The sequence below is a fragment of the Equus caballus genome, chromosome 2 (genome assembly GCF_041296265.1).
Source record: "Equus caballus isolate H_3958 breed thoroughbred chromosome 2, TB-T2T, whole genome shotgun sequence".
Taxonomy (NCBI): Eukaryota; Metazoa; Chordata; class Mammalia; order Perissodactyla; family Equidae; genus Equus; species Equus caballus.
The window spans coordinates 81,447,173-81,474,130 of NC_091685.1; the positions used below are offsets into that span (position 1 = coordinate 81,447,173).

At 39.1% G+C, this 26,958-nt stretch overlaps 1 protein-coding gene across 6 annotated transcripts in view; it reads right to left on the reverse strand.

The window, feature by feature from the left end:
- The window catches only part of FNIP2 (folliculin interacting protein 2), a 129,312-nt gene that overhangs the window by 52,591 nt on the left and 49,763 nt on the right, over positions 1-26,958 (reverse strand). For 2 of the 6 annotated variants that reach the window (XM_023636378.2, XM_005607792.4), the window contains exons 2-8: positions 16,040-16,166; positions 13,133-13,294; positions 10,783-10,883; positions 10,611-10,682; positions 8,849-8,949; positions 8,581-8,670; positions 6,952-7,023 (exon numbers count right to left, since the gene is read on the reverse strand). In XM_023636378.2, coding sequence (XP_023492146.1) covers positions 6,952-7,023; positions 8,581-8,670; positions 8,849-8,949; positions 10,611-10,682; positions 10,783-10,883; positions 13,133-13,294; positions 16,040-16,166 — 725 coding nt within the window. Of the gene's footprint in view, positions 1-6,951; positions 7,024-8,580; positions 8,671-8,848; positions 8,950-10,610; positions 10,683-10,782; positions 10,884-13,132; positions 13,295-16,039; positions 16,167-24,470; positions 24,585-26,958 lie in introns of those variants that run through there. The other 4 variants (XM_023636379.2, XM_005607793.4, XM_023636380.2 and 1 more) reach the window with 3 other exon arrangements.

Here is a 26,958-nt window from a genome sequence, read left to right on the forward strand (position 1 = left end):
TGAAAATTTCTAATGGCAACCACTAAAAGAACCTCTTAAAAAATCACTTAGGTTTTTGATTCCTGTATTCACAGAGGACACTTTCAAAATATCCAAAAGAGAATACAATGAGAATGTATATCCCCTCCATACCTACCCCAGCTTATATCCCTTCCAGAGACATTCTACAAATATACTTATCTATCTTTATACATAGAGAGAGATCTTGTATATGCCTTTTTTTGAAACAGAAATGATAGTTTACTGTAACACACTGTTGATACACCTTTCTTTTTTCACTTAAAAATATATCTAAGAGAGCTTTTCTATTTCAAGGCATGCTGAGCTGCCTCAGGCCTCTGCACTGCCACACAGTATTCTTTTCCTGGGAAGTATATAATTTAACCAGACCTTGCTTCCAATTTTTGCTAAGCAACAATATCTCATCTTGTCTCCTACTTCCAGTTCTCAGCTTCCACAATGATGCTAGAAAAATGGTTCTCAAACTTGTTATAAGTAAAAGTCCATGAATACAAATGTTCAATTTTAAATAAAATATATTTCTCACTTGACTTCCTTAATACAGTCCAAACATTTAGGGAATAAGGCAAAGATCTTTGCGTAAACTGCTAAATTATAACGTAAAACACATTGTGAGCTTATTATTTATTCACTTACTGAAGAAACTTCTTTTAAAAAAAAGATAGATGAAAAGATAGTCTTTCTAACTAGTTAAGGCAGTAAATAAGTTGGACACTCTTGGTTGTGCTCTATTTCTTATTCTCTCTCCATGTGTGTTAAAAGTACATCAAGAGGCATTGGAATACTTATTAAGAGGAGTAAAATGTGCTCAGGCATAGATTAGAATTAAGATTTTATTTTCTCTCTGTTATTACAAAAAGCTACTTGATAACCCAGAAAAAAAGTTGCATACTTTTCAAAGATACTATTCCAAAAAGGGAAAGAGGAAAAGATCCAATGAACCGTTTTTCAAAATTTTATCCTAAATCAGAATTATTTTATTATACCAGCTTTACACACGCGCGCGCACCCAAACACACACACACAGTGGCAAGAAGCCTGAAAAGTCTGAGGAAATTATATTGAAAAAAAGTTAATGGAAAAAAATCTATTGCCTCTCCCTGCCCCATTACCCACTGCTAAATTAGAAAGCGTCATGATTAATCTATTTTAGCAATGAATATATTAGCTTAGTTTTCTCTAGAGCAGAGTTTGTGAAGCACCACACGGATCTAAAATATAAAGCCAATCAGTTTACATCCTTTAGCTGCCCCCACTAACAAGATTAAATCCAAACTCCGTAGCATGGCACCGGCGCCATTCAAAATCAGCCTTTCATAACTAGCCTTACCATCTGACCTTCCCAACCCTCTGTTCCGCTCCTGCCACTGTTCAAAGATTCTAGCTGTGTAAGCCCAAGGATCTACACCCTTGCACAAACTATTTTCAGAAATACTCTTTTCCTAAACTCTGATGCAGTTTTCTTCCAACTTCAAGGTGTCACTCAAACATAATCTCTTCTATGAGGCCATCCTCCTAACTTCCCAGGCGAAGGTTCTCACTCTTCCTCTTTGTTCTGACAGTATGTTATGAGGTAGTACTTACCACACTGTATTTTAACTCTTGGTTTACACATGACTCTTCCTGAGGGCAGCTGCTACATTTTACATTTCTTCAAAAACACTGTATCAAATTGCTCTACTGCAGAAATCCCCAAAATAATTTAGCTCTCTAACAACAGAGTTCCCTTTGGGAATTCAAAACCATATGGCTCTTTGAATTCCTTGAGCATACTATGCAGAGAGCAAATCTGCTGCTGAACAAGAAGCAAGCTCCTACATCCATTCCTTCCCTTGAAGGTTGCCTGAGGAAGGGGACGTATACGGAAGGGATTGATGGGAGAGGACAAGGAGCCTCAGCTTTCCTTTTGTTGGAGAACTGTAAAGTCTCCTCCAAAATTCCTTTCTGTCCTGGAACAAGTTTCTCTCTATAAATAACGATTTAAAAAACAACAAAATAAAAGCTTTTCTAAAGTTACTTCTTTACTGGACTACTGGAAAAAAAAAAAAAAGAAATTTAAATTATTGTTCAGACCTGACTTGCGATAATCAGAATTTTGGGTAGCATTCATGAAGCCAGTTGCAAGATGAACTGGTCTCAGCTATGATTTGAGAGATTCTGCTAGCCTGGTATATACAGCTACAAAAATTCCCCAATCTTGAAAGGTGCTGACCTAAGTAACTTTGGAAATGAGTGGATGTCTGTAAGACTAAAGGTAAGAGGAACTACACACATAAGCTCTGCACTCCGCTTAATAAAGTTGTTTCCTACAGAGGTACAGGTTAACAATTCTGACACTGCTATATATGTATACTGAAATGAAAAACACAATTAATTAAATGGATGGCAGACAGTGGGAGCCAGGTTTCTCACTGTTGGAGTGGGAATTTACAGATAAGCAAGAAGAGTAGGAAGGTAGAATGTTCCATGTGGTTAATGGGTAATGGATAATAGAGATATCAGTACAAACTCATGTTTAACTTATTATAGACACAGATGTTACATACAGCAATATTTATAGATATATGTATATACACAGTCAGCATAAACCCATATTTTTTGCCTGTCAGCTGAGAGGGTCTATAAGAAATGACACTCCAGTAGCAAGAAGCACATCTATCATCCAGATCTTGGAATCTAATACCATTCTCTAATAAAAGGACAAGGCTCCGTGGAGAAAAGGCTGATTCTAGGAATGGGGTAGGAAATACACAAGACAAGTCTGGAACATCTTGTAGTGCCAGAAAGTAAGGAAATGCTCAAAACACGCACACACACACACACACACACACACACACAGAAGGAGGTATGTTAAAGACATGCAGGAGTCAACTGAAAGAGCTCCATGGTTTCCATGGCCAAAGTTGGAACAATCTGAATAATAAAATAAAGTACTATTAGGTTTTCCTTTTTTTTTTTTTTTTTTAGGAAGATTAGCCCTGAGCTAATTACTGCCAATCCTCCTCTTTTTGCTGAGGAAGACTGGCCCTGAGCTAACATCCATGCCCATCTTCCTCTACTTTACATGTGGGACGCCTACCACAGCATGGCTTTTACCAAGCGGTGCCATGTCCGCACCCGGGATCTGAACTGGCGAACCCTGGGCCGCCAAGAAGCAGAACGTGTGAACTTAACTGCTGCACCACCAGGCTGGCCCCTAAAGTAGTATTAGGTTATAACCCAAAGTATAAAATAAATATCTATGAGTCCTTATTGATATAAATGACTGACTGAATGAATGAATGAATGAGGGACAAGAGACAAATCTCTCATGCAGGAGAATTCCAAACAGCTTATGTAGATACTCTGCTCTCAAGGAGGAGGAGCATAACTCTCCATTCCCTAGGCATGGGCTATGCATACTGACTTCCTTCCTAAGTTTCCCCCTAAGTGAGGGGGAAATAAAGAGCAGCTTTACAGTGGAGAAACCTGACACACACTATGTCAGCTGGGTAATTAAGGCCAACGTCAATGGTCATAAATTATGCTGATAGTATGTACCCTTGATATGATATGTGATGAAAATGGCACTTAACCTCTGTGATCTTTCTTCCAAAAACCCCTCTAAACATGTGAAAAACATCAAACAAATTCTAATGGTGAGGATTCTACAAAATACTTGACCACTGCCTCTCAAAACTGTCAAGGCTATCAAAAACAAAGAAAGTCTGAGAAAACGCCACAGCCAAGAGGAGCTCAAAGAGACATGACAACTAAATGTAACAAGGTCCTGGAACAGAAAAAGGACCTTAGGTAAAAACTAAAGAAATAAGCTGCCTATGGACTTCAGCTAATAATAATGTATCAATATTGGTTCATTAATTATAACAAATGCCAATATTAATGTAAGATGTTAATAATAGGGCAAACTGGGTACAGGTTATATGGGAACTTTCTGTATTATCATCTCAATTTTTCTGTAAATCTAAAACTGCTCTAAAAAATAAAATCCATTAAGAAAACACTTCCCGTCTCTCAACTCTTCAAACAGAAAGTTAAAAACTATAGAAAAAAGGAATAAACGTGTCTCTAATGTCTCTACAGCTTCTACTGCTAATTCAATGCAAACATCTGGAGTCTCTATTCTGTTTCAGAATTAGGACCTTGGTCCCTTCACAATGTAAGGTGGGTATAGGAAAAGAGCTCTTGGAGAACAAGCTACAGTAAGAGGATAAAGAGGACTTTAACAGAGTTCTAACTCCACCAGAGGTGTAGAGCTCCCACCAGACTTTACATGGACGCAGCGATTTTAGAACAGCCTCCAGATATGAGCAGATGGTATGTGAAGGCGAACACATCTAGCAGGCACACTCCGTCTCTGCCCCCTTTCTCCTAAGGAGAACTGTGAGGCTGTAGGTAAAGATGGCCTGCAATAGAAGCCAAACCACTAAAGAAAGTCAGTCCTCTCTAATGCTCATAATTCACATTTGTATCAATAGTGCCCCTAATCTGGTCACTCTCAAGGTCCTCTCATGAGAAAACATTCAGATCTGGCTGCTGTAGACTTTTCACCTTAATTCAAACTTGGCCCCTCAACTTTCCTGCTTCTCAAAGGGCGAGGAAAACTAGTTTTAGGAACAATTTAGAATCTGAATAGTACCAAACAAGTGAGATTTTGACAGGTACAACGTGAACCATTTACATCAATTACACTTTTGCTTGTTTGTTTGTGTTTTGCTTTTTTTTTATTTTGAGGAAGATTAGCCTTGAGCTAACATCTGCTGCCAATCCTCCTCTTTTTGGTGAGGAAGATTGGCCCTGAGCTAACATCCGTGTCCATCTTCCTCTACTTTATATGTGGGACACCTGCCACAGCATGGCTTGATAAACAGTGCATAGGTCCGTGCCTGGGGTCCAACCGGTGAACTCAAGGCTGCCGAAAGCAGAGTGCACGAACTTAACTGCTGCACTATACTGGGCCAGCCCCACATCAATCACATTATAAACTGACAAGTTACCCAGGAAAACCCAAACTTCTGCTAATGTTTCTGTTGGTATTAGTTTCCTTAATATCTCTTTAAATCTTTTCTGGAACAAGAAGGGACATAAACAAACAAACAAAAGAAAGTTACTGCAGGAACTGCAATATCAGTGTTCAGAATGGGCCCCAGTCGAACGGTACTCATCTCTCTTTCTTTCACAGAGAGGTAAAGAGCTGTCATCACACAAAGCTAAACCTATTAAATTTTGTCAGCCATTAGACAGCAATTTGATTGAGAGTGATCTTGGTTCCATGGTAGTACCCACATTTTCTTGCCTGGAAATTCAACTATAATAAAGCCAGCCCCAGTGCCAGTCCTGACCCAAATGGCTAGGCCCTAAAGGGCATGGAGCTGAGCTCTGAGATAAAAGATCTTCAATGTACACTCATAGCCTTTGAGTAACTGATATACTAATGTAATTCAAAGAGTTCAGAGCCAGCCCTAATGGCCTAGTGGTTGAAGTCTGGTGCTCTCACCGCTTCGGCAGCCTGGGTTTGGTTCCCGGTCATGGAACCACACCACCCATCTGTCGGTTGCCATGCTGTGGCAGTGGCTCACATAGATGAACCAGAAGGACTTACAACTAGGATATACAAACGTGCACTGGGGCTTTGGGGAGGAAAAAAGAAAAAAAAGAGTTCAGATACTCTTACAGTAGAGAACACTGATAGTGCCCCATATGGAATGGGGCAATTATCCTGAGTTCCACAAACACAAACAAAAATAAAAACAGTTCTCTTAGCACTTCATAAGTTGCTCTTTATCTTCTCAGATTTTACATTTGTACAAAAATTGCTATAAATGGAAATGATACAGGTCTAATCAAGAGGAGTTACATTTCTGACTAAGGGTTCACTGTCCAGCTTTACAGAAAAGGTTCTGAAAAACAAATCGAATCAAGTATTTTTATTTAACCATAAATAAAATGATGCGTACTTTACATTATGTGACATATATAAACCAAATATGCGGATTCAGTAACAAATTACATTTCATTTAATAACTCAGGAGCAAAGTTGAACCCAGTGGGATGAAGGACTCTGGTGCTACACAGAAGGAACACACAGACTCCTTTGAGCTGTGTCTAAGGGCAGGAGCTAGCAACAGAAATGAGCAAACGGCCAGGAGGAAAAGCACCTGAGGCCTGGATCCAGTCCTAGCACATCTGAGGACTGACCAGCTGGCCCATTGGTGAAGGTGCCGTGTGTCACTGCTGAAACCAGCAGGGTGCTCCTAGTCTCTAGCGGAAGGTGGAGGCTGCGTGCATGTTACGTGCTCATCAGGTAAAGCCCTGCACACCTCCAAGTCTTCAAATTGCAGATCGTTAGTTCACTACCCTTCTTTTACAGCACCGAATCTACCTCACATCTGAACCACAAATCAAAAATCTATAGCAGAATCATGTACAAAAGCAGAAACAGAGATCTTAAAAGCAGTATTAGAAAAGTTTAAGGCTTAAAGTAAGGAGAGAAGGGGTACCTGAGATAAAATCTAGATCAGCAAGACTCTAGGACAGAAGAAAAGGTGACCAAGTAGTTGGCAGGCCCTCCCACAGCCATGGACAGAGTTACTTCCACATATGCTTTGCTTCCTCTGATTTTATACTCAATAAGCAAATTCTCAATACAATTGGTTCAAGGAAGACTCCCTCTAAAACAAAAGCTTCTCAAAGAACATCAGTTTCATATGAGTTTGGGTATTAGGAAAAACTGGTCCATGTTGCACAATCACTCCTCGATGCTGTACATCAAAGTTCTAGATATTCAGACATGTGAGACTATCTTAGAATATGGAGAAGAAGAAAACAAAACAAGAAAGAAAATGAGGTCTGTCTTCTATTTCCCCAACTACATCACCATTACGGATAGTTCACTCTATTAGCTCAACCAAGAAAAGGAAGTACAAGTACCTGATCGAGCAATGCCACTGTCCCTGTCTTCATTCTGTCCTCTGCTTGGCATGTCAACTGGAGTGCTATGTGCTAAGAGAAAGGCAAAAGGAAATCATGTTATTGGGCTCTCCAAAGAAGGAGTTGTTTAAAAAGGACTGCAGTAATTTTTACATTTCAAAGTAGGCTACTGCTATTGATGATTGGCATAAGTTTATATGGAGATTAACCACAAAGCGAAACTAAATATATAAAAGAAGATGGTGAGAGTAAGAAGAAAACAGAATCAAGTAACCCTCTGCCTTTAACTATCCTACTGTAGCACAAAAACTGTTTTGAGTGGCGCTCATCTCTAAAAAGAACTGAATAATAAACTATTCATGCAGTTGATACAATGAACAAATATAGGCAGATACTTTTAGCCATTTTCTTCATTAGTAGTAGAATTTAAATAGCACTGTATCTTCAAAATGCTTTATAATCAGTTTCAGTACTAACTACAGGCGACTTAGGGAAGAGAAATACTTGAAAACCATTTCATAAATTTAAAAAATGTTTCTCTGTTTATAAAACCCACTCTCTTGGCAGAGAGAAAACACTTATATTCATTTTCAAATATTTCTTCCTCCACTTCTGTTCCATATACACCCATACACATTATTATTATAGAGTTCCTTAGAGAAACTCATGTCCTGGCATGAATTTTAAAAAATACTCTAAAGTATTACAGACTTCGAGGAATGCTTCAGATTGATCTACATTTCACACTTATTGCACTAGATGGTAGATGACATGTTGCTATAGTAAGCTTTACGATGTTCAAGAAGCCAGGTGCCCTGCCTGATTATTACACTTGCCAGCTATTTTTTGAAACATGTTTATATTCACAATTTTAAAGAGAGTATATAAACATGTTATCTTCACTCTCAGTAGGTGGGAGGGTGTCAGTTTCATTAGGGTGTCAGTTAACTATGGTGCTTAGCATATTTCAGGCTACAAAGTAGAACAGAATGAAGAATAATACCATTTGCCATAATCACAACCTCTAATGTTAGTAATGAAGGTTCCCCACACTTGTTAATCATGCTAGACTACAATAGACATTCAACAGCCTTAGCTAGCAAGGCCAGTTAAGTCTCAGAATTTACCTACCCAGAGAGACCCAGATGATTACACCTGCAAAGAACCTAGAAACTGTATTTAAACTACTTAAATGAGAGAGAGAGAGCAAAAGAGAAGGAGAGAGAAAGGAGAGAGGTCTTCCATGCTCTTATTAGAGTGACTTTTGAAGAAAACCTGTGCAGGTAAGGATGCAGGTGAACAAATGGAGAAAAGATATCATGGCAAAGGGAAACAGTTCATTGCAGCAGAAGAGGCCCAGGAAAATCAGAAAATATAATCCTCTTAGAAACACTAAGGGCTCATATCAGATCAAAATCAGCTTACACTGGGGTATTAGCAAAGACATTTACAATAGAGGTTCATTGGTGGAATTTTCAAAACACCATGAACTTGGCTGCATTTGAAACTAATATCTCAAGAGCCCCTTGGATTTCTAGAGAGGTGCCAAATAGGATTTTTTTCTAAGAACTTGCACAGGATTTATTAATATGTGTGTGGTTCACACTGTACTCAGCATTCCACACAAACCTGCAAAGAAAGAAGCACTCCGGGTGAGCCGGAGAGGTCCTCCTTCAGCCACCCCCGGCAGCAGTTTGCTGCTGCATGCTTGCAGCAGACCTAGAGACAGAAACACACAGAAGAGGGCAAACAAAGTACACACACAAAAATAAACACAGATTAAAGATAATGCAAAAAAAAAAAAAAAACACAACACAACAAACGCAAATAAAGCAAAACACACACCCACAATAGTGGTATTCAGAAAGAAACAGCCTACTTATGTGGCTGATTTTACCTAGGTTACTTCCAGCACGACAAGGACCCAAATTATTCTGATTTGTGTTCAGTTTGCCCAAATTAGGGTCTTGATTGATGTATTCAAAGCTGTCCTGCAGGCTAAATCCAGAGAGGGGGAGGGAGGGAGAGAGGAGAAGATCGTCAAGAGACGAATAAAGCTGTTTTCTAACAGACTCTCAGATACAGACAACTTAACAGTTGCTCAGACTTTTCCTTATAAATGAATAAACTCTCACATCTATAAAAGAGAATTAAACTTTCGGGGAATTTGTTGAAGGAAAAAGACAAGAAAAGCTTTTTGGAGATGGTCCAACTGATAAAACGAAACAACACATTCCCAACAATTTCATATTATATAATGGGACACAAAACTCTACAAATTTTTGCTTCGGAGACTGACACCTAGGATATTGCTATTCATTTCTAAATTTTGCTTTAGTGACTGACACCCATGATGTTGCTATTCATTTCAAGGGTAGTTTTACATAAACCCTCAAAATGGAATTAATTTTCACTCAGTTCACATTTATGAGCAATTCAGCAACTTTTTTGAGAAGAAGGATATAAAAGAAATTATGACTCCTATAGGAGCTTGGTTTCATAACTTCTAAAAAATTATAATTACTCATAAACACAAATGTGAGGGAAGCAGATTTTAACACTTTATTGTATTTATTAACAAGTAAAAGAAATATCAAGACTTCAAGGACAATACAGTATAATGAGGTCAAAATAATTTTTACTTAAACCTGAGCTCAATATTTCATTACAGGGAGTCAGTGTAATAAATGTTCAGGTAACATCAAGTGTCTGGAAAAAAAGATCTTAAGAAATAAACATTAATTCCCATACTGGATTAAGTTATGAAAGTCCAATGTTAAATGCTCACACAAGCAAATTCATCATTTCACTGAAAAGTAAGCAGACTTAACGGTACCCAAATCCACAGAGGAATATATTTTTAATTTCCTAGGATTATTTTTTTTAAAAAAAGCCTTCATTTGATCCCAAAGAATGCCCTTCTAATTTATAACAAACGTTTCTTTCAAAATCACCAAAGTATAACACATTTTGTTGTTTTATTCAAAAAAAAGTCTATGAAATATTTTTGCTTGAAAAGTTCAAAATATACCAACAAATGTGCCAGAATGAGAGTTTTTAGACACTTCAGTATTCTCAGTCTACACAGAAGTATAAAATTAGAAGGAGAAAAAACTCAAGGAGTGAAAATCAAAATATTGCATGGCCCAAGTGCCAATCAATCACAGAGTCTACACTGATGGCTCAGAATAGATGGCAAGCACAGACAACCCATCCTGCCACACAGATGCTTCTCAGCCTGGAAAAACTTGCTATGTACTTCATTCCTTTAGAAATAAATAAATAAATAAACTAACAGACAAGTTTTTTTTAAAAAAAGATAAAATAATATTGGGAAATACGAGAAATTCAGTAATGTAGCCCCCTTTTTTCCCCTTCACTTTTCATTTTCCAGGGAATGAAAGCTTGGCAAGTGACAGTAGGAACACTGTGGGTAACAGATGGACACCTAAAATATATGTAGTCATTTGTCTTTAAGGCCACCTGATAAAGTCAAGGCCTTTTCATAGTATGTGTAGACAATGGCCATTTTTAAAATCCTTTTGTTAGTGTGGACTCATCCTGCTTCTCATTTCAAAAAGCCTTATGGTCCTCAAAGAATTACTCTATCCAGAAATAGCCACTTTAAAAAACAAGGGGTTGCAAAATCCCACGCTTACTTATTTGTACTCCCACAGAAGCTGCCCATTCTAGCAGAGAAGACTTTACTAATCATCAATTGTGGAGGAGACCTGGAAATAAAAAAAAGATGGAGAAATGCATTTTTGAATTAAGGAGTCACTATCAGCATTCCACTTCTCACAACTAGTAGAAAAGGAAGCCCCAACTCACCGTATGTAGTGTATCTTTAAGGTGGATCCTTTGTAACTCATTGCAACTGAGCCAAACATCATTTCCCCCAGCATGTTGACATCAGAAGCTGGTCTTGTGTACTACCATACATGAAGGAAACCAAAATCAAAGTTAGTATGTGGCACAACATGACATGCAATGCAACAGAGAATAGTGTTTATTAATCTCTGGATCCCTCCTTGGTTTAGTGGGTAATTAAAACTCTTTTTCAAAGCAGCAATTAATCATTTTATAAACAATCTAAAATGGTGGTTGCCTATTTTTTTCCCCAAATTATTACTGATGTTCATGATTTCTTCTTTATACACAATATCTTCACACAGGATCCAAGTGTTTTAGCAGAGTTTTTAATCTTATTATGAGAAACAAAGATTTTCATTATTTCCACTTATAAACTCTAAATAGAAAGATTAAGTTATGAAAGAAAAAGGGTAACTCTTCTCTTGGTATATTAAGAATACATCCTGAAAAGAAATATGGTTCAGTATTATTCAACCAAATAATTAACAGCGTTGAACAAAAATGCCAATTGGTACAGGCAGGGTTCTGAGTGTCCAAAAAACACGTGGTCTGATACCTCTAAAGTTTTAGAAAAAAATTACAAAAATATTTGACCCTTCCAGCTTCTGACCAGTCTTCCCTGTCCCTTCTGTCATCTAAAAGAGTGGACCGCATTGCCTCTACTTTCCCCACCTCATTTGCTTGTTAACCTACTGCAGCCTCATGCATTCAACTGCTGTAGTAATGACCTTTACCTTCCTGTCAAATTCAATGAACACTTTCCAGTTTGCTTTCTTAAATGTCTCTCATGGTATCTGATGCTCTTAATTACTCTCCTTTGTGAATCTCTTCTTTCCCAGATCTCCCCTTGAACAGGGTTGTTCCTCAGAAGGCCTCCTATCATTGCTGGCATTCTCAACCATTGATTTTGATTATTCTTTACATAGGAATAACCCCCACATCTTTATCTCTAGGCCCAGACCACTACTTCAGTTCTAGAATCCTATATCCAAATACATTCAGTCACATATTATAATATTTGAAAATTATGAGCATATTATGATATGTGAATGGATGTGTTTGGTTACAGGATTCAAAGCACCTATTCAGTTGGTGACACACTGAAGAACGGGATAGATACGAATATCAACCAAGCTGGTATGCCATAGGCACCCCAGCATAGCTTGACCAAAACAAAACTCTCTTGTGACCCAGCCCACCAGCCAAATTCTCTGCTGCTATGCTTTCCACCTAAGCAAAAACATGGGAATCATCCTTAAGACTCTCTTCTCAATCTTTTATTTTTTTGAACTCCAAATACACACACATACATATACGCACACACTAACGTACATATGCACACCTACTTATACGTGTTTGCAGAGGAAAGAGAAACATAAATCTATCAGCTTTATTTAACCAGGCTTCTCTCTGGTTACAGCTCACACCAACCTCTTCTCACTATATGCAGACAGAAACCAACTGGCTTCCACATTCTTTATTAATGACTTCCACCCACCATTTCCATTTAATTATCTGCTTTTTCTTGGGATACAAGGTCCACAAGCCGACTGTGATTCTCAATTAGCTGATAATTTCACTCTATACTTTTTAAACTACAAATCACTTTGAGACCCAGGAGCCCTGTGGAATAAGGGCAAATGCACAGCACAAATCCTGACCATGAAATTAATAAAGTTCTACAGACCTGTGGCTGCTGGTAATTTCCCTGGCTTTGTTTTTCCAGCAACATGAAAAACAAAATTCCACATGGTCAAAATATAAACTGATATATCCTTCATCAATTAATACTCTTCTGCTATTCAATATTTATGAAACATTTCTTCCCTTAAATCTAGTCAGCCAATATTTCTCAATAACCCTAATCTCTATCCTCCAGTGCCTTATACACACACACACACACACAGAGCATAGAAAATGCTACCAGCCCTCTGTCCTTCACACTCAAGTTAGGTCTTGCCACTTCTGTCCTCTCCCACACAAGGTTTTCTTCCTCCTACTGGCAAGTGCTATTTTCTTAGGATGCCCATATACATCCCCAGAATCCTTAGAGTTCTTATTTGCAATATTTCTTCCTCATTTGGTATGTATTATACTGGATCACCTCTGCTCAATTATAGTTTTTATCAAGAAATAAAAGCCAAAGTGTGAAAACAGCCTTGACACGAAATATTTAAGAGCACATTTTTGAAGACTTATTCTCATATTCCTGGAGTAGACCCCTCAAGCCGGCACCGTTCCCCATGGAGAAATCACAGTAAATGACTTCAGCCCCCTGGGGTATTCCACACGGAAGGCATGTTTTTACCTGGTACTTCGGAAGCTGTTCCTTAGCATGTTGTAAAGATCCCCCAGAAGAACTATGGGAAGAGGAGATGCTGCCACTGCTGCTGCTGCCACTGCTGCTGCTGCCACTGCTGCTTCCTTGACAGCACTTGGCTGACATTTTAATAGGGACATCCTCTGTTTTCTGGGTTAAGAGAGACAGGCAAGGTAAAGTAATGCTAAGTACATCAGGCTTCCTCAACACGTTCTTCATTGGGAATTCCTTTGTTAAATTCTTCTGTTATGTTGTGCCTAAGCTGCACAGAAAAAAGAGTTTTTATTTCTTTTTAATGAGGGCAAAATGTGGTTCCTGAGAGTCTGTAATATTTGGGAGGGGGAGATACTGAAGAAGGGTACTAGTCAAAAGGTTATTTATTAAAACTTCATTCTCCTTAAATAATTCAACTATTATTTAGATTCCAATTCATATTTTAAAACCATCAATGAGATCTGATCTCTGTTTTGGTTATTAGAGGATTTTTAGTACTATGTATAGTCATCATCTATAAAATTGATGAGGAGAAAGACATTGCCTCAAATTTAAATTTTACCAAGCAAATGAACTAAGAAGGTAAAACTATTAATATGGAAAGACTGGGCTTGTCTTTTTAATGACAAACCTCCTCTAGCTTTCTTTCAAAGGTAATAGGAAAGAAAATCATGAGGTCGAGTTTGTGAAAGATGAAGCCAAAACTCTGAAATAGGAGCTCCTGTGAATTATACAGCATGTGATGGAAATATGGCCTTTAAAGGTTAGGGGTAATAGAGGATTATCTACTATATAGTCCCGAAATAGAGTTCACTGTCAGTTCTTATGACAGTGACATAAAGGTATAAAGATAGACCTTTATTAATTTTTCCCTTCCTCCTACACCAAAATATATTGCTCCCTACAGAAGCACCCTGTGCCCTCTGTGCTAAGTTGTTTCTATTCTGAGTCTTATTTGCTTTTTTTGTGTGCAGCTTTTGCTTGGAAAACCATGAATGCAACTGCAGCTTATCTAATCTCCAATGTGACAGTCACACTGGTGGTCTAATGCAAATGCCTGCAGTCATGTGCTTGATACAAACTCATGATGTTTTGTGCTTGCCAAGGGGGTGGGGGGCTGAAAATGGGAAAAGAATGTAAGGAAAACACAAACTGTGCTGGTCCATAACAGTCACTCCTGCAGTGACGGCATTCGAAGTTGTACTTGGTTGTTCCCGAGTGTCTGGCACTCCCTCAACACCCTCTTCAGATCTAGCTGTTACTTAATACCACTTAAGCCAGAAACACAGCCCCTCAGAGGGCTTAAAGTGACACAAAGTCCACACCTGCCTCGCAGACTGCTAGACCTTTTGGCTGGGGTACAACACACTGAGCAGCCTATAATTGGAGATAGCACCTGGTACAGTAAATACAGCACTGACTGGACTCTCTGTAGCCTTCAGTAAGTTACAAGCCTCCCTAGACATAGTTGCCTATTTGACTAAATGAGTGCTTCCAAGAAAGCTTCTGCTCCAGATTCCAGTGTCATCACTGCTCCGATATACTGAAGATTCAGTTCCTTTTGAAAACAGGAGTGAATTTTTTTCCCTCCACCTATTACTACCATTAGGAGCCCTAGTGATAGAGTGTGGGTGTTCAGTTAAACTATCTGTTCGAGGCCTTCAAGGAAACGGGAACTGATGTGGGAAATCAAGGGGAAACCATGTCCTGTCCACCAAACAAGGGTCAAGTGCTGGCTCACGTAAACTTTCACACGAATCTACCATTAAAGCCTACAGGTGAATCACTTAAGAGATTACTCGCCTCCTGTTTGCCTCCCCCTAACACCTACCAACCTAACAAGCTCAACCACTACTGTAATGATTAGCTATCTGGCAGACTTCCACTTTAAAGCACCACAGAATCCACCCAGCTAAACTGCCTCTAACCAAACACTTCCTTCCTGCAGAAATGATCCTCATCCAAAGCAGGAAAACAGCCCCTGGCCCTGATGAGACAAAGATCATGATATAAACTATTCACTTCCTTAGCTACACATTCTATAAACTGCCAGAATTTTGTCAGTATACATGGCAAGTTATGGAACATGAAAAGAATGAATACAAATGGATTTATTTAATTTGTAGACAGCTGAATAACTACTGAAGAGAGAACGAAAGGTCTAAAGTGACAACTTAGAAGTACTCTGGACTGAGGTCCAGTTGACTCAGGGAGGACCAGACTCTGGCTCGTTATCTGGACACATCAGTTTCCTGTTCTGGCTCCAAAGGATCCACAGCTGCTCTGTCCGCACTTTAACCATCCTCAGACACCCCCCATGCCCAGCCCTACAACACTACCACCACCATCCTGCCCTCCTCTAAAAAAAGGAAATAAATAAAAGCTTCATTGGTCAGATAGGTTTGAGAAGCACTCCCTTTTGAAGATGACAATGCCTGTTAGCATCCTGAAGCCCTATAGTGAGGAAAGCTATTTAATTTTGTTTAACCCAGTGCTACATAATACCTCTTACTATCTATGAGAAATACTAGACATGATGATCTATCAACTTCCCTTCAGGCTAACACTTCACGAATTTGAGAGTTCTTGGTTTTCCCATTACACGTATTATCTGGCATCAGACTCTTACTGGATTGCAATACACCAGCAAATCCACCTCTAGTAATATTTACAGTATGTTGCTGAGCATTTGTCATGATTACTTGCTAACAGTTTCACCTGTGTATATTAATAAGACTACAAATGTGGCAGTGGGGGGGAGCCTTTGTTTATGTTTCTTCTGAATTGTTAATGGCATTGTACAACATAGCTCACAGAGAAGATTATGGATTAACAAACGATTGATCAAACAGGCGGTTAAAGCACAAACAAAAAAGATGAAAGCAAATCTGCATTTCATACCTGAGCTGCCCCCTCTTCAATCTTGTGAACAGCTTTAGAATCAAACAAGACTTGACGGCCTCTCCTTTCACAGTCCTGGTAAACTATCAGGCGAATCTCGTTCAGGTCAAACTCCGAACATGACCAACTGTGGATGAAAAAGAGAGAAAGCAGTTAACGTTATCTGCAACACTTGGAGTGATCTCGGAGAGAGAAGTTTCCCAGCCAATGTGCCTGTGTGCATGTCAGAAGGTTGCAAGTGTGCAGAGACAGTGATCTTCTCAGACCTGGGGCAGACAGGACGTCAGTGGACCATACAAATATTGCCGGTGTCCTTGACAAAGTTTGGGAAGACTGCTTTACATAATAAATTACTGGAGAGAAAGCTTCTCCTACTAGAGCCACTTTGGACAAAGATGGCAGCCAGAAAGTGGAGGACATGTGGAGAGAGCTGAATTTGGACACCTGGGTTCTGGGGATGGCACACCTGAGGTAGAGGAGTGTTCGAGCTTCTATGTCATTGAGCAAGGCACCATTTGGAGCAAGTCAATAGACCCTTCTCCTCTCTTCCTCTCCCACTCACCCAGGCTCAGGTCAAATTGAGAGCAATTACACATTCTAACATTTAGTATTTTCCTCTGTTATGGCTGGCTCTGATAGAGAAGTTTTAAAAACAAAGTGCATCAATGTATAGCATCTGAATTACTAACAATAACAATCAGCAATACAGGAAGCATGGCTTATTCCTGCGTAAAACAAAAGCTACTGGGATAAAACTGCTCTAAATATAGGTTTGTTCTTGAGTAATAAATGAAATCAGAATGTAAGAACTATGGAAGGGGTCATCATTTACAATGCGCTGCTTTAGGCATATTGTTATTAGTCTGTCAATCCATTCAACACATATCTGAGGACCTACTGTGTTCCAGGCACTGTGGGTGATACGACAGATTCAGCAGTTAATTAACTAAAAAGACTTGGTCCCTGCCTCATGCAGTACCTGGTTTAGAGGGGAATACTGAGCTGATAATCATATATAAATGTATAACTACCGATTGTCGTAAGTACAAAAAGGAAAAGTAAAGGATGTGATAAGAGTCTCCTATTTTTCAGATTTAAGAGGTAGGGGGAGGGGGGCAGGGAAGTCCCTAAGGATTTTAAAAAGTGACATTTAAATAGGACTTGAAGAAGTAAGAGTTAAAGAGAGAAAGTGTGAGAATGAAGAGCACAATAGGAAGAGGGAGGGACATGGTAAGATGTAATATTGACCTACCAGAGAAAGGAAAAAAAAAGCCAGAGAGAGGAAAGCTGAGAGGTGGGCTGGGAAGGCAGGCAGGGCATGGGTCGCACACTAAGTGCACCGAGAAGCCAAGGTGAACACAGGTTGATAAGCTCAGGTCTGGCTTTTTAAAAGTTCAATCTGGCTGCTCCGAGAAACAGGGGTGGGACAGATTAAGACCGGAAGCAGGAAGGCCAAATTGAATTTATTGTTAAGAGTTCAGGCCCTTCATAATGAAGGCCGGAGTGAGAGGAACGAAGGTGGAAGAAGGGGGCAAATACTGGAGGCATGTTCAGGAGGCAGAATTGGTAAGATTCAGTGGCGGACTCGATGGGTGCCTAAGGCAAAAGGGATGCCAACTGCTTAGAGAACGCTGGAGGAGGAGTAGTTCTGAAGGGATGCCTGAAAGATGGATAGTGAGACAGACAGACCGACAAAAGCGAACTGTACCACTAAGAGACAGGATAAGTGAAGCAAAGTCAGACACATTTGGATTCAAATCCAAACTCTCTGAGCTTCCATTTCCTCATCAGCACAATGAGAATATTAATGCCAACCTTACGAAGCTGCCGTAGGGATTATATGAAATATGTAAAGTGCTTCACACAGAGGCTGACACACAGTAAGTGCTCCAGAATGGTGATAATTACTTAAAAGAACTGTTAATGTTACAATTTTTCTAAAAAAATTGATAGTCTCTGGTACCCAATGACAAATGGTGCATTATTGGTCCTTTTTTAAGGCAGTGGTCGTTCACACTGAACATATTCTTTTAAGGTAGCAGATTTGTTTTCTTAAATCCTAGCACCAAAAAAATAGAAAGTTCTGGTTGTACCTTCTTTTAACAACCTGTGTTCTAAGCTACCATGCCCAGTATCCTTTCCTGCTAATTTTGATAATAACATGGCAAGTTTATTTTGGAAATCATTTTTCTTCTACTGTCAGTCCAGAGGTAGTCCATGTTCCAGGCCTGGCCAATCAGACATGACCACACGACCCCCAGCCAGCTGTGAGAGCCAGGCCTCAAACTCAGTTGCTCGGTTGGTAAATGGTAACCCTGGAGTTGCTGGTGCCTACGTTTTGCCATTATGAGTCAAGAGTCTATCTGAAAATGAAGTGGAGGAAAGCAGAGGTGAGCAATGGAATGAGACAGAGTCCTGTTGGCAATCAAAGCCAGCTACTCCTAAGTGAGTGTTATTCCTGGAGTTAGTTTTCTGTGACTTATAACCAAAAAAGTCCTCACGACTGTGCCCCAAACCACTAAATTTTAAAATTACACAAGGTCATTAAAAATATCCTCTGAAATTAATAAAACATAGTACAGAGGTTGAAATTAATAAAAGTGAAAAATCAACAAAGATTTAATTGCCTTGTGTTTTCTTGCTCAATCTAATTTGCCCCATTACATTTTGCCAAAAAGGCATTATAATTTACAAAGCAAGTTGTTCAGTCCTTATTTTTGAAGAGTAATGCTGACTCAAATATCAATCAAACTGAGGACAGCTTGTCTAAAAGAGCTAAAATGTAATAATCAACACAGCTTAGTAAATGTTTCATGTTATTTTTCAATTTTAAAAAGATGAAAATAAAAGCTATGGGAAGGGGAAAAGTATGTATGTCAGATTGTCGGATTTTTTGACCCAAATATATTAAAGAGTGTTTTATGAAATATAAGGAAACTCTATTCTCCTCCTTCCATATGAATACTGTCTTTCGTCTGATACCTAATTATAATTTTGACATTTACCATCACTAATATTAGTAGAGGAAATCACAGTTGGGTAGTTTGGTAAAGGAAGCACAAGCAGGAGAAACGAGGTGAAACGAGTGCTTCAGAATGAGGCAGCCCCAGGATCCAGTCTCAGCTCCGGCTCCCACTAGTTCTACAGCCTTGGGGCAGTCCCCCAAGCAGCACTAGGGCCTGTCATGAAGATTACAGGAGATAATGTATGGAAGCCTCCCGGCACACTGCCACCTCTTTTCCCTACCATCCCCCATACACGGGGCTTGAGTTATTTGTAATCACATGACACATATATTCTCTTCATGTCCACATTCACTTCAGCCCAGTTATCGCAGAGCTTCTATGAGCACCAACCATGGTTTCCGGCACTTTACTGAGGGCAACTCTCTGCGTGATTCAAAGAGGTATGAAAAATAACCCTTGGGCTTATGCCTTAAAATACGTGACTGAAAGACATTTATTCTAATCAGAACCACCTCATTTCTTTGCTTTTGTTGAAAGCAAGAAAAGAACACTGCCCCTAGCATCAGGGGACATGGTATTATTTGTCTACTTTATGGTCACAGCTGTATGACCCAAGGCACAAGAAAATAAGATGGTTTGGTCTAACTTTTCTCACTGTAAAATTCAAACAAAAGGACTTACAGGGACCTTTTCACTTTTAAAATTCCAGGATGCTAAGATTTGCCTGGTTTGAAGTGAAACCAGATCTTATTTCTGGAACTACTCTTCAAGAGTGGGAAGCAAGTGACCAAAGTCTATGTTACTTACCTGAAAGGTGACAAGAAATACATCAAACGATTTTAAGTACAGAAAACAGAATTCTCCTTAAAATACATATAACCATGTGTTGTGGGTTGAATTGTGTCCTCCAAAAAGATATGTTCAATTCCTAATTCCTGGTACCTGTGAATATGACCTTTTTTGGAAACAGGGTCTTTGCAGACGTAATCAAGTCAAGATGAGGTCATACTAGAGTACCAATGACTAGTGTCCTCATAAGAAGAGGGAAATCTGTACACAGACACAGAGGGATGAAAGCTATGTGATAAGAGAGACATGAAGACTGGAGTTATGCTGCTACAAGCCAAGGAAAGCCAAGGAATGCCGGCACTCCTGGGCATACAATAAATAAGAAATGTGAGCCCCTATTCTCAAGGAACTTTAAACCTGCAAGAGACAATCATGTGGGTAACTACACGAAAACAAGAGGGCAAGGCAGAAGATAGAGAGGAAACAGGAAAAATTCCTGGAAGAATCAATATTCGGATTAATGAAGTTATGAAGGATGGCAAGATTACACAAGTAATGATGAAAAGGGAAGAGAGCCACTGCGGGCTGAGGGCACATCACAAACACAGAGTCAAATGGTACAAAGCCAGAGTCTTGGGTGGCTGGAATGTTCTACTGCAGAAGAACTACACAGGAAATGAGGCTTGAAAGACATTTGGGATTACTTGTGGAGGACCTTGAATGCTATGCCAAGGAATGTACGTTGTTCTACAAGCAGTGATGTGCCATTCCAACGTTCTGAGAAAGGGAATGACAAGACCCTACCTGTGTTTTAGGCGAGAACTAAAGCTGCTTGAGAAAAGCATTTTCAGGGCAAATGGAGGGTTGGGACTGACTCACATACCCAGGGCTTCAAGAAGTCACGGCTAATAAGGGTGAGAGCAGTAGTTCGATTTGTTGTAGGGTGATTTGCTACGTCCTCCAAGACCAGCTCTAGTATTGGTATTTGATTCCTCCCTTGAACTTTTACAGGAATCAGGCTAGAAGTGGGCTCAAGTATGCCCATGATGAAGTGTGATCTATGAAATAAGAATACGTAAAAAATGCTTTCCCTCTTACTCTCACACAAGGAAACAACCCTATATGGTCAAAAGTAAGTTCACATAAAGCGTTTAAGAAGCATTATTGTGATTCAAGAATGTGAATGTTTAAAGAGTCAGGTATGATAGGGAACTTCGGTCCAAGAAAAGGTAAAACTAAACAAAACAAACAATAATGATCACAATAAAAACTGGCAAATACTATGCATTTAACAGGTAGCTCCTGCATACCTACTGTTGTGCCAAGCATTCTTCCAGGCACTGGGATGAAGCAGTGAACAATCATAACTCCTGCTCCGATGAAACTTACTATATTTAGGATGATATTTTCCAGTCACTCTTAAACCCTATTCTATGCTCTCTTTTCTGCCAACTCCCACTGCTTTTTCTCTTTCTCAAAAAAAGTTTCTAAATACAAACAGAAATATTCTCAAAATGTTTGCTCAAGAACAGTGAGGAGACCCTAATAACTATGACCTGAAAATAAAGGAAGACTAGAAGTGGAGAAAAGAGAAAATTATGCTTGAGATGGCACAGTGTTCACCCTGTCAGCACAAATGTACATTATTTCCCACACAGTAACAAACTATTTCAAGGAAAAAAAATATGTAAATAGATGGCAGTAACAGATCTGGAATTGTTTTTTTTTGCTAGGTTAGTATTGTCAGGAAGATGGCTAACAGGAAAAATACTTTCAAATTAGTTGACTTTCCTTTCTTCCCCAATATTGTATGGATACAGCCACAGCTGCACAAATTGGCTGGCTTAATTTCAGAGGAGCTACTAAAAATTGACCACTGAACTGCCGTCTTGAGGTCAAGAGTATAGTAAAAAAGCTTAAAGATTCCAATTCTCATCAGAAACGTTAATACATAAGGCTAACCTAAAGATATAATTTAAAAAGGATTCCAGTTAAATGTATCCCTCTCTGTTATTTTACCAAAAGAAATTTACATTGGATTTGGCTGCAACTTTTTCTGTCTTTAAGAAAGTACATGATAGGCAAGGTCTTTGTTTCTTTTGTAAAACAAATGTGTAGAATCCTGGAATGAAAGAATAAATCCCTAGAATCAGCAGCATGGCATGGGAAGGGCACTGTAACAGGAGTCCAAAAGCACACTCCTGCATTCATTCCTTCTACAAACTTTTAGCACCTGGCTTAACGCAGGTAATATGAAGGATACCAGGAATAGAAATGAACCATTTCCAGTTCCTGTCTCAAAATGCTTACCATCTGATATGGGAAGGCCAACATACAAACAAGTAAACTATATTGTTACAGGTACTGAGATAAACGTTGATGTGGCTTACGGGGAACCTAAAGAATGATAAGGTCAAATCCACCCAGTAGGGGTGAGCGATGGGTGCAAGTCACAGAGGACGTGATGCTTGGGACATGGATTAGTATTTGCCAGGGTAAACAGAGCTGCTCACTCTAGCTCTGCCACTTTCAACCCACGTGACTTTAGGAAGGCACTAGGGCTCAGCTTTCCCAAAATGCATCTGCCTTACTTATCTCACAAGGTTGTTGGGAAAAACAGAGAGTAAGTATGAAAGTACTTTTAAAATTGTAAAGCATAACTTGAGGATAAGTTCAGATACACAATCCTTTAACTGAGATCCATGGGGCCAGATGTTTCAGAATTCAGAAATTTTTTAGATTTTAGAAAGCAGCTTACACCACATATTACGTAACACCTCCTCCAAGGTCTGAGGTGTAATCAAACCCCCAAAAGCAAACAAATTAATATTTTACCGGCTCAAGTTATGAATATTTATGCTGAGTGGATTAGATAGAGACTATAAATAGCTTCACATCAGTTCAGGTCAGTTCTGAAAAATTTTTCAGAGATTTCAGGATTTTGGAATTGTAGGATAACAGATGGCTGACCAATGTAATGCTTACCATGTCTGAGGGAAGGTCAAAAGACTGGAATGAGTAACACCCAGGTCCCCCACATTTTCCTGAATATAACCGATCCCTAACACATATGACCACCAAAGTGTATATGTAACTAAGTTGTTTGAAACTAGGAACTTGTTTCTCTCCACTGAAACAATGCTATAAATGGCTGCGAGGGTCACAAGCTAAAACCACATAAGTCTTTATATTATGTGTTCATACAGCAATGACAAATCATTATGATATGAGTCATAATACAGCCTGAGGTTTGGTTCCTGTGAACAGGGAACTCTGAAGAACAGAAGAGAAGATAGAATTTCTTCCTTCTTTCCTGCGTGCAGGGTCAAGTCAGGTAAAACACTGAAATAGGTAAAGTTTATGTATGGCACTCACGGCACCACCACCTACACCCCACGGCCCTGGGGCCACCACGTCATCGCCAAACAGCAGAGCACTGCCCTGGACGTCAGAAGGCCTCCGTTCTGGGAAGGAGGGACCGACAGTCTGAGCTACTCACACTCCTTCACCTCCCAGTCCACTGTTTCCTTTTCTATAAAGTGATGGGTTGGGGCTGAAATTACCCCTCAAGGTCTCATCCTTCCCACTCTACCACACTATAATCCCAAATTATCTAATGAAGTGTGCACAGTATAATTTAGAATAGATGGTTTCAGCCAGGTACTGAGAGGAAAGCAGTGTTAATTAATCTACTTTACTGCAAAGCATCCCTTAACCTTTCTAGTGTACTCTACACTTTGATAAGCATGCTTCTTAATAGAAACACACCTCCAATTGATAGAACTTTCAAAAGATGCTAACAAAATTTGAAGAGGAGAAGCTCAAGTAAGTTCTTTTGAAGCAAGAGGAACATGGAGTAGTCTGGTCACCGTGCCAAGCAGGATTCCGCCCCTGGCTAGCTTTCCCAGATTTTGTTGTTATTCTTAATAGGTTCTTCCCTTTCTCCCCTTTAAAATCTCACAAACTCTCTAAAATGGCCCATATTTTCCAAAATGGTTCCTTTACTGCTTAAAACAGCACTAGTCATTCTTTTCCGGTATCTATAAACTAGAAACTACCTATACCAAAAGGAAAAAAAAAAAAAAAAAAAGAGCTTTTGCTGTTCATCTCCATGCATGCATTAATTCAATATTCAATGAGCTGATTCTTTCACACTCCTGTCAGCATAACCCAAACAGTCAACACTCATTACTATATTCCAGGATTACTGAAATGTATAACGGCTCTGCTGAAAACCAACTTGTATCAACATGTTTTCACATCTTTTCCTGAAGGTAAAGTTTGCCCATCCTCCTCTCCCAGGGAAACTGTATACCAATAGCAGATAAACGAATGAATTTCAAAGTAAATACTCAAGACATGGCCTTATATATTCATTAATTTTAGATCCACTTAAATTGTACACAAATAAGGTAATAATTCTATTCTCTTAGAGGTTTCCAGAGGTCAAAAGCAGGATTCTCTGCATAAGGTCTTTTGTTTACAATATAAGAAAGCCAAAATAAATAGAACCCATATCTATCTTTGGTTGTAAGATATTATCTCGAAAAGAGATGGGTACAGGTGAGCACACGGGAGGGCAGTGGGAAAGCAGCGCTGCAGGACTGGGCTGCAGGGAGGGGCCAAAATAAGAAAAATTTTAAAAAAGAGAGATAAGTACAAACAAACGTACTCACATCCTCTTTGACCCAGCAACACCACTTGTAGGAATTAATCCCACAGATCAACTCACACAGGTCCGACATGATTATGCACAAAAAGGAATTCAGTGCAGCACTGTTTGGAATAGCAAAGGACTGGAAAGGAACTGTCAACATGGGATGGTTAAACAAATGAGGGCACACCCATACAATGGAGTACTGTCCGGGAACAACAACAAATGAGGAAGCTCCTTATGTAATCATATAGTAAGCTCTAAGACATCATTTTAACTAGAAAAAAGAAGTACAGAACATTGTGTATAGAATGCCACCATGTGTATTTTAAAACAGGAAAAACAGAGGGGGAAGAAACTCTCAATTTTATTATATACATATAGAGTACCTCTAGAAAGATATGCAATGAATCGGTAAGACCGGTTGTGTCTGGAGTAGAAAGCAGGGTTGTTGAGGGGGAGAAGTAAGCTGAAGACTTCACTGTGAACTCTTTACAGAGCCCAGGGAAAAGGCTTCCCCTGTGCTATTTAGTACACATCTGTTCAAAGGGCATAGTGAGGAGGAGTGTAGACTCTGGAGCCAGGCAGCCTGGACTCAAGTTCTCGCTCTGCCTCTTCCTAGCTACGTGACTTTGACGAGTTACCCAACCTCTTTGTTCCTCAGTATCCTTGTCTGCAAAATAGGGATAGCAGTACCTACCTCATAAGCGTTGTTTTGAGGATGAAATGTAAAGTACTTAACAAGAGCCAGGCATATGGTAAGTGTGTTGTAAATACTAAGACTTTGTGCCTTTTGAATATTTAACTATATGACTGTACTATCTTTGGAAAAAGTAAAAATAAATAATGAAATTGAGGAATACAATAGGAACAACCTTTTTTTAACCCATTAAAGATTTCATTATTGCCCTAAGACTAACCACCATAATTACTGTTTGGTTTAAGAGGCTTCTTGGGAGCTGAAGCATGAGGCAGTGGGTGAACTCCTACTTGGAAACCACCTTAATGAATTCAAGGCATTCAGATTCAGTTTCAAATATGGAGTTTGGCCTTAAACAATGGCATTTATTGAGCTTTCTTCTCAGCATTCGTATACCACATTTTTGTGTCCTCTTTTATCCCCTGCATCCTCCAAGGACAGGACAAAGTTTTTCTCCATAAAAGTAATCCCCCTTCTCATTTATTAAATCTCTTTATGGCTTTGAGTCTGTTATTACTGTTCTAGTACTGTATCAAATTGGTTTCCATTGTATTAAATACCTGCCTTTTTTTTACTGCATCATCTCACAGAGCCTAGGGATACTAGTTCCAGAGCTCCGATGTTTGGAGGCAGGCAGAGGAAGACGGGTGATCAGAGCTGCACACACACACAAATAATTGCCTAACATTGTAAAGTTTGCCAAACGCTTTTACACAATTCACCTGAGCTGACCTTCACAGATGTCCTGTGAGAGCCTATATTATATAAACTCTTTTACATAGAACTTCGGAGACTTTAACAGGGTTTTAAACAGTAAGTGATAAAGTTAGGACTCAAACCAATGTCTCCTGACTCCAAATTCTGTGTTCTTCCAACTCTGCTGCACTATCACCTTAACTTCAGTACCAAACAAGTCAGGGCAACATCCTCTACATTCCAGGACCTCCCTCTGCATTTCCTTCCGCGGGGTAAAAACATGCTACATTTGAAAAATAAAAATACTGGTGACATAATGTTACGACTGAAAAGCAGAACACAGAATTATGTATATAGTATGACCTTAATTATGCTAAAAAAAAAGTTAAAAGGCTTTTTTAAAAGTTCACAAAAAATTAGCAGCTCGTACCACAAAGAATTAATCTCCCTGATATATAAAGAACAACCAGAAATCAATAAAGAAAAAGATTTAAAAGATTACAAACCAATGGAAAAAGTGGACAATGAATATAGATACTGCACAGAAAAAAAAATTAAGATGGTCTTTAAACATAGGAAAAACATGCTATATCTAACTCCTAGAAAGACAAAAACAAATTAAAATAATATACCTGTTAGACTGGCAAAAATCTTAAAGTTAGACACCCCACACAAGAGAAACACAAGTAGAGGCACAAAATGGCACAACTACATATGGAGGGTCATTTGTCGTAACTATCAAAATTGCAAGTATTTTTCACCTTGGGCCCACCAATCCCACTTCTGGAACTAAACAGATATAAACATGTGATTGTAGCATGTTTGCTAAGAGCAGAAGACTGGAAACAACTGGAGAGGACACTGTAGGAACAAATTAAATCATTTATGCTGTATTCACACAACAAAATACCAAGCAGCTGTTGGAGAGAGTGGGAGCGTGAGAGCAAGATCTATAGGATCCCCAGATTAGACTGTCAAGTCCACACAGCAAAGAGCAGATTCTTGCGTACGGTATGCCACCTTCTGTGTAAGAAGGAAGAAGAATACGTATTTGTATTTGCCTACTTCTGCACAAAAGAAACACAAAAAGAATTTGTAAGAAACTAATAAAATT